General features: G+C 39.4%; 1 protein-coding gene across 2 annotated transcripts in view; it reads right to left on the bottom strand.

Annotated features, from left to right (window-relative positions):
* The window catches only part of LOC133131071 (metallophosphoesterase MPPED2), a 54,499-nt gene extending 49,141 nt beyond the window's left edge, over window positions 1–5,358 (bottom strand). Inside the window, exons 1-2 of one of the 2 annotated variants that reach the window (XM_061246188.1) lie at window positions 5,188–5,358; window positions 2,631–2,881 (exon numbers count right to left, since the gene is read on the bottom strand). In XM_061246188.1, coding sequence (XP_061102172.1) covers window positions 2,631–2,758 — 128 coding nt within the window. In that variant the 5' untranslated portion in view covers window positions 2,759–2,881; window positions 5,188–5,358. Of the gene's footprint in view, window positions 1–2,630; window positions 2,882–3,913; window positions 4,201–5,187 lie in introns of those variants that run through there. The other variant, XM_061246189.1, reaches the window with a different exon arrangement.
* Window positions 5,359–12,410: the final 7,052 nt, after the last annotated feature.

The following is a 12,410-nucleotide window of genomic DNA, read 5'->3' as shown; positions in this document are numbered from 1 at the left end:
TGCTACTCTGTCCTCTGGGAAGGCCTCTTCAACACGCAGCGGTCAAAAAGAGAGAGAAGCAGCTTAGGCTTGAATTCGGCAGGATGTTTGCAGCAGCAGGCCTGAATAAGCTCAGAATGAAAATGTGCATTGCAATTAGTCTTTGTAAAGGCGGCTGCATATTCTAATTTGCCATTATTTCCATATGATTAAATGGGATTTTTTTTTTCTCTCTAGTTCACTCACACAAAGACGATGACCTGGTCTTCTAAAAAAAAAAATATCAAATAATCTTTTTTATGGGAAAAAAAGTCTATCCCTAAACAATTATGTGACTAATATTATGCCTGGATAAGAATCTACAGAGGAAGCCATTCTCAGTTTTAAACAATGATTTATAATAGTTTCTGAATTTATACAGTAGGCTACTCAAAGGGCCAAGAAACACCAAAACAGGAGATTCGATTTTGAATTCTGCCATATCCACCAAGAAATGCAATTGTTTTTCAAAGCATTTTTCATTTCATAGATGCAATATTACCAACAATATTTTGGACCAAATTTCATCATTCAACTCAGCTTGTCATCAAAGGTCTGGTAAATTGATTTTCACAAAGCAGATCCGGGCCTTTTGTTTGAGCAAAAGCCTGCACTCTGGTGAAGTACTGCAGAGGCTGCTTTAATTACACAGCCCAAGTAATGACGAGGCTTATCTTTTTTTTCTTTTTTTTTAATTAACATTTTAATAAAATAAAAGGAGCTCTTACTGTTCTCAGCGTAGGCAATGCCTGCCAAAGTGAATAGCAAAATGGCCAACTGTATACATATTAGGAGGTTAAACTCGGGGAAGTGCCCAGGCTATTTCCTGTAGGTTTCTGTGAAGAGCACCACCGATTCCCAACAGAGGTTGTGTGTCCTCTGGACAAACGTTGGCCCCAGGCAATGTGAGGGCAGATAGCTTGGCACTGCAGCCCTGGCAGGCGTTTAAATCACATATTCATTTGCGTTCCAGTGAAATTAAACACAATGTAATTACGGTCTGTACCTGAATCATCTGCTTTCTGTTTACGGATTTAACCTGCAAGGCGGGCGGGGGGGGGGGTTAGGCTACTCCTGACCTGAGGGTGACGTTCAGACGCTGTTACATGCGGTAATTAATTTGGACCGGGTGTTGAACGAACGTGGGTCACAGAGCTAAGTGTTTTGCCGCTCCGTGTTCTGTGTTGCTACAAAAGAGGCATTTGTGTGCCATGGAAACCATAGCAGTCCTTCCTGAAGCCTCCAGAAACTGAGAACTATGGAGCAAGTGGGTGGGAAACATTAAGACCTATTAAGTTTCAAAGGCCACTTTTTTTGGTTCAAGGAACACCAACTTTATTTATGCTTAAAGACTCCTAACATAGACAGTAGACTTACCCCAGGCGACTCAGATCTTTATCTCAGAAAATCTAAACAGGGCTTACTTTCCCAGAACAGGGCATGTATTCTCAAAGAAAGCCAGCACTGTGTGCTCCGTGAGGTCCTTGAGAGGGCGTTAGGGCAAACAATCTTTGGAGGAAAGTCCAAAGTCAGAAAAAAAAAAAAAGCAATTGGTGAAGAACTACACTGAGTCATAAAGTTATATGACCATCCCAGTGATGCTTTGCTGCCCAGAATGAAATAGATGTTTTATTAAATGTCCATAAGCAAATGCTTCCATACTTCCATAATCAGTCCATACTCTAATTTACAACATATAAAAATTAATACTTCACCATTTAGTCATTCAGTTTTTGTAAACGTACATTCGATCAATTTTAGTACTCCGTGACACATGATCCCAACTGAACAAACAAAGCACACTTGGTTTTGCATACCGCACTACAGTATGCAAAACCAACAAGCATGCAATCTTGCAAATGTAAGAGAGACTGCAAAACCTAGCTTCTACTTTTGATTCAGCCATTTTGGTTTGTATGTGACAGAGATTAGCTATTTTCACTGTGCAATACTCAATCAATAAACAATTGTATAAACAGAATTACATTTGAATCTGAAAATATTTGTTTATTTTTCATTCTATTCTGCAAGAATCCTTGCAATTAGCAGATGTTTTAAATGATCAGGAGGTGTCTGGTAATTTGTTTTCCATTAGTGTGCAAAGAGCAATAGTTTTGATAGGAACAATTTTAAACACACTCCAACATCACATACAGCAAACTGATTTAAAGTGTACTGATTTTACAGACTAAGAGGAATGAATTACTGACATACTGTACAGTAAAGGCATACTGGTACATCACTTTTTCTACAACAAATTAATGACACTTCGGCAGCTAGCCTGGGAAATTGGCCTACACAATAAATTACAGGCATTCAAAAACGAAATAATTGAAAAAGGACACAATTTAAAACTGCAAGAAATACATGACAAAAGTATTCAACCTAGCATCGGCTGTTGATAGTACACCAATTTAAAAATCTCAACATGAGTAATGTTATCGCAGGTAAAGGAAAGCTTTTACACATTGCATTGTAAGTTGCTCTGGACAAGGATATTTGCAACATAAATCTAACAGAATAAGTGCAAAACAGTGTTCTTTGGAGTCAAAGAAAAACACACTTTCAAATACATCTTTCTGTAAGACTGAAAGCAATAGAAAAGCACTCACATGTGGACATGAGGCGGCTGGAAGCGGCTCTGGTTGATGTTGTAATGCGTGAAGGCCTGTGTGGGGTTGGAGCTGTACTCATCCACACTGATGGTCACTTTGCCCTGGGAGGGAATACCATGAGCCATCCTCCCGCCTTTTGGACACAAACGGTTCACCAGGATCCAGGGCTGTGTGTTTGAGGGGAAGCGGGCATCCTTCAGAACCTCCTCTCAGAACCAGAAGTGAATGAGCTTGCAGCAGGCCACAATCTGCAAAAAGACCAAGAACCAGCACAAAGAAGTGACGCTCGTTCGTTCTCATCCAATTCCTTTAACATGTTAAGAAAAAAAGAAAAAAGAAGAAATACATTTATAATACAAAAACAAAGGTCACAGACAGTTTTATAAACCACATCACAATTACAGTGGATTAGATTGTGATTCTGACATTTCTTTTTAGTATTTGGGTATAGTGTCTGATTGAATTAATTTGGTATATGAGGTCCCAATAAAATAACTCAAGGTTATTTTCAAACATCAAGAGTATACAACAAGTGCAATTAAAATTAAAATGATAAATGAACAGCTATATTCCTCAAACCATTTAAACAGAATTACACAATGACAATATGCACCGTTATGCTTTTATTATTTTTGAAGTGTTGAAAACTTTACGCCATTTACGAAAAGGTTTACGCCATTTATCTTAACCATACCGTCTAGCTCGTAATATCTTATTCGGTAGATGAATAACACATTTACAATGTGGCATATTCTCTAAAAACAATTAGACTACACGAAATCAGCTAGTTCTACAGACAGTTATTAGTGGTAAAAAGTAGCCTGATTTAACATTTATTTATTCATGATAAAACCATTGAACTACTTTTTTTGCTTCTCAGTGATCCAATATATTTTAAACTACAGGAAAAACATGAATACGATTTTGTAACAGCCATCGATAAATAAAACAGCATTCTCAAATTGTACCCACAAAATAAAGTTAGAATTATTCTTGGTAGAACTGTAATAAATGTAAGCCGTTTCTCCGTGTTTTTCTTATTTAACGCAATTAGTTGGCTTTATATACAAAAAAAGGCAGGAAATGAACTTGACACTTAAACGTACAGTATAACCGACTAACTATCTTTCTCACAGTAATGTTGACTTAGAAAGCATTTAGTAGGACAAATTAATTACGAAGAAGCCAAAATAAGAAAAATGAATTCGCATAAAATGTACTGCAGTAAAAACGACAACGTTTGCACTTCCCAAAAGAATCCTATTAGTAATACAAGTTACCGGCGAAGCTTGCTTTTTCATGCCGTCCAGAAAGCTCCCTCTCCTGGGCTTCTGTTGTGCTTTGCTCGCCTCTAGCGTTCGCTCCCCCCGTGCGATTCCCTGATTGATTACAGTCAGTAGCCAATGGGTTTGACATCGCACCCTGCTGGCTTTTATACAAGATCTTCTGCCCACCGTCATTCATGCTAAACCTTTCCAGGACAACTACTACAACGCCATCGTTAATATAAAGTCAAAACAATGCCCAGCGGTCCATGAGTTCAATTGAGGATATATGTCAGCGCTTACAGCCTCTCACTATAACGTGTAGAGAAATGCTGCAACACGGAGGTTTGCACGGTATTCTAGCTGGCAACGTAAAGCGGCTCTAATGAAACATAGCTAGCTAAAAACTGTCCTCCAACGCACAGCAATCAAGCTAGCAAGCTTCTAAATACGTTTTATTGTATATTGTTGAGTTTGTTTCAAATTCGAGCTTCTCTATTTAAAACTCATTAACATTAGGCCTAAAAAAGAACAATTTTGCAGCTTTCAAAAATAATCAATGGATTACAAATGTACTTGAATATTTGCCCACATTTCAATTCAAACTATCTGACCTGAACTTTGACCAGTCAACCGTGCAGCACGCAATTTAGCTAGCTCGCCATATAGTTAAAATAAAATAGACTGACAGCGTGAAACGCTAGTTAACAACATAGAATAATGAATAAATTCTACAACAGCTAGCTACCGACAAACCTAGATTGTAAGAGTGAGTGAGCAAGCGAGCTAACAGTAAAACATGCCCGTTGCATTTAAGCGCACTGTGGCTTCAGTTCTTACGTTTTCGAGTTACATAAGGATTTCTGGCCTCTCGTTGATTTAGTATTATAATAACGAAAGGGTAACAAGCCAAGTTTTATTTCATACATGGATATTTTCACCAAAGCATTTACTATCAAATCACTTATCAGGAGAAATGGGGGGAAAACCCGACCAAATTGAACCTCTGACACCACTGAGGATCACCGCGTCGCTTCCACAACATTCCTGCAATAAAGCGCATAACTACGGTATATATTTGGGTTTATGAATAGCCTACATATCTCGCTGTATTGAAACGAACACAGATGGCTAGTTGAACAGCTGGTTATCTATTGCGATTCGACACAGCACTAACCTCCCGGTTCTTTTTTTCCCGAAAATGACAGGGCACCTCTAACCCACGGCTTTGTGTCGTGTTATTTTTTTTCCCTGCGATTTTCTCACATAATGTGAAACGAATACCTTACCGTTGGCCAAGATGTGTCCAGGGGTTGCCCTCTACGATGTTAAAGGCGCCGATCCATAGAGAATGAATGCAGATTAAGGAGGCTGAAAAGGTTGAGACTGGAGCAGGCAGGGCAGAACCTTCGACCCTGAGAGACCCCCGGCTGTCTCTTGTGGAACTGAGATAGACAGAAGCCGAGAGAGAGGAGAGTGCAGCCTCGATCTGGGGAAAAAGGGAGCCCGAGGAGTGCAGTGCAGTGAGAAGGGACTGCCACTGGGGTCAGAGAGCAGCTCACACAGACTCGCGCGGGCAAGACAGGCACACACTCCATTTACTGTACAGCGCAACAGCCATTACAGGTCGCACCCACGTGGAGATTCTTTTATGCAGTCTGTGTGTTTTAGCAAATTTTACAGTTTCGGAAGCAATGGTTATGCCGGAATATGCACGTTTTTCTTGCGACACTGAGTTATTGGGAGGTGAAGATCTCTTGCTCGTTTTTTTTTTTTTTTTTTTTTTTTCTAATTTAACAAACCATTGCTTCGTTATCGCTGTATTTTCGCCTCAACGATTTGGTTCGTGTAACCCTGTTGTAGATTTAAACTATCACGATTCTAAACATTTGAAAACGTCAAAATCTATCTAATAGAGCCATCATCTGGAACATAGCCAATTCGCTGCAATAATTTATCGAGTACATCAATAATAAGGCCTACGACTGCATTTCGATTTATTATAGGCTACACTTGCGGTAAACCAAATGATCAGTTGCATTAAAAACATAAATCTTTTTGTTTTTTACTTGACTGATCACTAAATGTAGGAATAGCCTGCAGAACCATTAGCTACTGTACACAATCAGAAAAGATAAATTATTTTAATTTTTTTAACCAGGTTGCCCTGTACCACCCAGGCATCAACGGTCGATTTGCCCTCAGCACTTCATTATAGGTATATTGTGGTTGCTCGCAATTGCTTTAAGCACAAATAATTGTGTCTCAGAAAACAGTGGAGCAAATTGGATGTGGAGTTAAGTGAGACAAGTGAAACCTGTTTTGTACAAGGTCAAAGGACGGCAGATATATTTGTTGAATAGGAATTTCATGGGAGAATATGGCAATACATCTCATCATGAAAGGGGGGAGGGGAGGCATATTTGGGCTGGGGGTGTTGAGTGGGGCTGTCTTAAGAGGTCCCTGGAGGGTGCATGTCACCAGGCCCAGTTGAGCTTCCAGAGTGTAATGGATACAGGTTCACACATGATGGGTGTGTTAACACAACCAGGGCCTTATGCCCCCCCAACCAATTCAACACAGAGGTAGGCTAGTGTCTCTGTGCTCACTGTTCCTGTCAGAGGTGTTGAGGGCGTCTCAATTCACATGGCCCCGTTCGGTCTGTTTGCCCTAGAGGGCGGGTGCGGTGTCCGTGTGCAGGGCTCCTCTGTGTGTGAGAATGCTGGTGCGAACGCAGGTGTCACAGGAACAGCATGTGTTTGTGTGTTCCTCAGAGTGTGGGCCAGTGGAGTACTTTCTACGCTGTCGTCATTGCGATTGCCAAACTAGTTAATGGTATATAACATATTGTAAGATGTGCATTATTGTGAGTGACTTGGTGTATGTCATTAGAATTCAGGCTTAGATCAGTACAAGGCATCAGGTTCGTAATTGTCCCTCAAATTCCAAAGATTATGGATTAAGACAATATAGTTTGATGTATAAAACAAAGAAGATAACTCATCTGTAATGGCGATTTGACTCCCAGGAAATTATTTCTGCATCTTTCACAATTTCATCTGATCAGTGATGTGTTTACATCCCTAGCAGCTGCAAGTCAATTTTCCGGTGTTCTCGCATTTCTAATGACCTAATGTCCAATTTCTTACATATGCTAGTAGTTTACATACAGTAGGCCATCAAAGCATTTTCCTGCTTTACAGCCGATAGAGTAATTTACATCTGACTTTCTCTTATCTCCAGGAATACAATCCCATCTGCTAGCCACTGGGTGTGAATATGTGGCTGAGTTTGAATGCCATTCGTAGAGGTCAGCTTTAAACATTATACCACCATTTGTGCATTTAGTTGCATAAATAATGATACTGGCAGTAAAAGCCCCAAATGCCAGATGAAAAGTGGTTTTGGTTATCAATTGTAAAGTTCAGTTGCAATCAAGGTCACTTATCCAATGGAAAGTATTTGTGCAAGATAAAATTAATGTGCAGTGCTAAAACACATTGTATACAGTATTTTATAACAATGGCTTATAAAAATGACATGCATCAAATATGTAGGTATTAAAGAAATAAATGTGGTGAGGTATTAATATGGTTGAATAGAAGCATGATTGAAGGAAAATTGTAATCTAATCCACTGGCATTTGTCAAGTCCTGGTACTGTATTTCAGGTATACAAAATGTACATGCATACAGACAAAAGAATGTCCAAGATCATAATGTTGTGAATGAATGAAGATGCAGTTAACAATATGATGCTGATATTCTTTCTCATTTCAAATTAAATCACTAGAGGATCATTTAAATATATAGACAAAACCACCTAAAAAAAATCTAATTTACAACAAATATCAAATCAAAAGTAAGATAAAGCAGAGGTAATCAATTGGCCTAGAAATGAACAAAATACTATTGATTTCAATTTCAATGCAATTCAGATTTTATCTCATAAAGTACTGCTCCAAAATTCAGGACATCAGAAGTGTGTTGAACGTGACATCATTCAAGTGCCTTTAATTCGACAAATTACTTATGGGGGGAAAAAACAAACTTGGTTGTATGTGACTTAAGTTATAACTGACAAGAAGTCAAGCTTCAGGTAATACAATTAAACAATTCAGTACAAGAATAGCAATCCAACTACAAATTCACAATGGTTGCATGTACTTATTTTCCACTTATTTTTGTACAAAGAGCGCATATAGGGCTGTAGCACATTATTGCTACAAACATTTACAAACCTCACATCAGAATTCAGGACATTGTAATCTTGTGCGTAAAGCCCTTACCAAGCTCACGATGCAACAGACACCCTGGGGATCCAGTACAGAAGATGTGTGCTAGGTTGATCTGTAGCACAACAATGTTCAAAGTTCTCTAAAGGTTTACGATTATCACAGATGTCTTTCTGGGGACAGCGAGAAAGAATGCTGTATGTGAACACATCCTTGTCACACAGGATATAATGCGACTTGTTCCTTTGTGTAAGGGCATAAAACATTTCAAAGACTGTAAAACATTGTCCTTGTGATTTTCTGTTTTCTTCTGACTTTTCTCAGAAGTCTCAAATTCTTCAGTGATTATAATATAAATGCTTTCATTCTCATTCCGAACCTGTTAAAAGTTAAGATACACAGCATATTTCTAATGCTATGAGTTCCAATGTCCACTACAGAGACATACAAATAAAAACTCAAATATGTTTTCCTTTCTTTGAGAGAGATGAATAAGGTAAAACTGAAATAATAATAAACGGAATAATTTTTGCCAGAACTCAGGAGGACGAGGTCAAATAGTCCACACACAGGACTGTAAATCTTACGCTGTGTACATTCTGCAGTTTACGGACTGATATTTTCAAGATGGGTCTTCTGGGATTGCTCCTGGGTGAGCGTGTTCCAGGAAAGCCAGGATGTTGAGACAGCGTTAAGAGACATGGCCTGTAAAGATGGATTCCCATGCCATGATAGAACAGAGAATGGCCATACACCTCAGTAATGAATGCTCTAGCTCCAAGCTGCAGGTGAGACACGTGTAAATACTGTAAATTGAATATATTGGATGAGAAAGTTGTTAAAGGTACAATAGGTAATTTCGGATTTATAACGGTCAAGAGAGGAATTGCAGCAATAAACACACTCCAACCACAATACTGTTTATCCCTCCCCCTTCTCTGTGAACGCGCTGACGATGAAACGCCATTGGCATGCGGCAATTAGAACCAATTTTCAACCAATGAGCTTTAATTATTGTACAGCTATAAAATGTTTTGCTACAGACTGTCAGTCCGTCAACTGTATATTTTGAAACCAACAACATGAGTCAATGTTAGTCAACATGTCGGTGAGCCTTTTTCAATTGTAGGAAAGGAATGGTCTTGTAACTATGTTTTAACACAAAAATCTTATCTAGTGTACCTTTAAGTAGGCAAAGTTTTATCCAAATGTATTGTACTGACAATCCCTGGATGGTATATATATTGATCTCACAATATGTACCATCTAACAAACTGACTAACAAAATGCTGACTGTCCGACATATCTCTTCCTCTCTGATTTATTGGACTGCGATTGGACCCAAAGATGGCTCCGTCTCTTCCTCTCAGTGGGACCTACTAAAAAGTACTTTCTGAAATATATGCTCTGAATACACCCGGCGAACCCCGGAAATATGTATATTATCCAGGGATTTTAAGTACACTACAAACGCACTACAGAGAAAATTTTGCCTACTTAACGTATCCAGTGTACTAAAGAAGTATGTTTAGTAGACAGAACATAATTTGAGGACAGAGTAGTTGTTTTGGGACATGGCCCTTGATTCCTGCCCTCTTTGGTCTTTCTCAAAATTTCAGTGAATGTCTAAGCATTGTACACACCAAGAGAAAGCAGAGCAGTAAATAAATTCCCGCTCTACCTACGCTCAGACAAAGCTACACTCGGACAAAGGCAAACTCTCCCAGAGGCTACGCTGGAGTTCAGCCTGGCTACCTCTCAAAAGCATGGCAAGAAATCATTCAGTTCTTTTTCTCTGAATGTGGAGATTGAAGAAAGGAAGCAACACATTACCCTTGTGTGCCTTTGTGTATAGTATAGGATCCCAGCCTGAAACGCACATTGTAAGAATATTATGAGACTGAAATATACTTCAGAGATACACCCAGTGAACACTTTATTAGGTATTTATTAAATGTACTTTGTTGACTCATTGGTCTTCTGCTACTGTAGCCTATCCACTTTGAGGTTTGATGCATTTTATGCGTCCAGAGATGCTCTTCTGCATACCACTGTTGTAATGTGTGGTTATTTGCATTACTGTCACCTTCCTGTCAGCTTTGACCAGTCTGGCCCTTCTCCACTGACCTCTCTTTTTAACGATGTGTTTTTGTCCGCAGAACTGCTGCTCACTGGATTTTAGTTTTTCTCTGCAAACTCTAGAGACTGTTGTGTGTGTAAATCACAGCAGATACTCAAACCACCCTGTCTGACACCAAAAATCATTCCACAGTCAAAGTCACTTAGATCACATTTTTACCCCATTCTGACATTTGGTCTGAACAACAGCCAAACCTTTTGACCACATCTACATGCTTTTATGCATTTAGTTGCTGCCACATTGGCTGATTAGATATATGCGTTGGTGTACAGGTCCACCTATTAAATTGCTCACTGAGTGTATAATGAGCAAACACTTAGCATGTGACACTATTTTTTGTGAACAATGCATTATTAACAAAATGAACAGTTGGAATAGTCAAAGGCTACACATAGGAAAGTATGGCAAAAGCAAGGAGCCAAGTAGCAAAACTAGCGGTATGCAACTTATTTAGGCTTGTTTAACTATTTAATAAATTCATTTTACATAAAGACAAGCTGAAACGGAAGTTAGAGCAGCACTAGCTTCCCAAGATACAAAATACACGAGTGAAACGGATCTTTTGGGGGGATTTTTGAAGGGCGGGGAGTCGATTTGACTGACATCAAATGAGGAGGGCGACTCTCTTACATTTTTGTCCTGGTCTTAAAATCAGAAGAAGAATAAATGGTTTTCGGATTAAGACGAGGGTCTCCCTGGCTCTGGTCTGAAACTGGCAGGGATGCAGGCTTCATGAGAGACAGGACATGCACACATCGGGCAGAGATACTTGGAAGGTCAGCGGGCAGCCGGCAGGAGGAATTTGAAATTATTGTGTAAATGCATTTGTGCTGTGCGTTCGCAGGCTGGCAGGGGTCAGAGGAGCTGGGAATTCAGAAAAGAGGGTGAAAACAGCAGACTAAAAGAGGAGATAAAATTACTATATAATAAATTACGTACTGGAGAACCTCCCTGAAAAAGGTAGAATGAGCAACAGAGCTGATGCATATCTGATGGATGTCCCCACATAGGGGTATCAGTGCTCTCTGGCCTGCTGGGAGATTTGATGCCGTTTCCTTGGAGAAGTGACAAAGGGGGACGAGCTACGTTCTGCTGCCTGTTTTGGGGCCTGAATGATAAGGATAGGAAGGACCCGCAGACAGGCTGGAAGCAGAATGTGCCATTGAAGTGTTCTCCACTTGTCTCCCCGCTCTATTTCACAGATGTCTAAAATGCCATTTGATTTGGAGTTGGATGTCAATTTCAATGACAAATTTGAGGCTCCCTCTCATTTTCGCCACTTCTATTGACAGAATGGTGCCATTGGTGCAGGCACAATGATCCTGCTGACAAAGTAGTTGCTACGAAATAAATATTTAAAGCTGGCATCCTTGCAGATACTCTCTTATTTGATTATATTTTCAGAAATGGCATGGAAGTAATATATTTACGCTGCTGTAAATGGCCTGTTTTCCTCTGTTAGGATGCAAGAAAATTGCCAACATGTATGACAACATATTTGTATGCTTCTAGGGATAATGAAGATGAGCAAATGTTTATTTTCCGATTTAAAGTGTATGGAAAGAAAAATGGAATACGAATACACAAATTGATGTACAGGGGTAAAATTGCTCTCATATTAAGAGTAATGCATTTGGATATGTTCTGCCTGGGAGTCACTCTGATATGCAGCAGGCATTCCTATTGAAATTCAATACAAATGATACACTGCAGCTAAATCAGACATTCCCTCAGCTAGTATCAACAACAGTAACAAATAACTAGTAAAGAAAACAAGTAAAGAATAATCTTTTGCCCTTTCTGACCAAACAGGCCTCACTGCAATAAGGTTTGACCATGTCATCACCTTACTCTCAGTTCCTGTTACTCGTAAATAGATGGTCTTCCTCTTGCTGTTTGTAACGACAACAGATACTGTGGTCTGACAGGTAGGAATTCAATAAACTTTTCATTATGCAAAATGCTGAAACAATCCTACAAAGCGCATCTAGGGTTTATGTGCTGTCACAGGGCGTTTGCAGCATACGGCGGAATATCAATGATTTACAGTCTTTTACCGTAGCGGCCAACGAACAGATGAAAGATGCATGCAGCTGGGCCAGATACTATCTTTATAATTTTGGATATGGAGGTTGTTT

This window comes from Conger conger, chromosome 6 (assembly GCF_963514075.1).
Source record: "Conger conger chromosome 6, fConCon1.1, whole genome shotgun sequence".
NCBI lineage: Eukaryota > Metazoa > Chordata > Actinopteri > Anguilliformes > Congridae > Conger > Conger conger.
The sequence above is the reverse complement of the archived record's forward strand: the minus strand, read 5'-3'. Positions and strand labels throughout refer to the sequence as shown.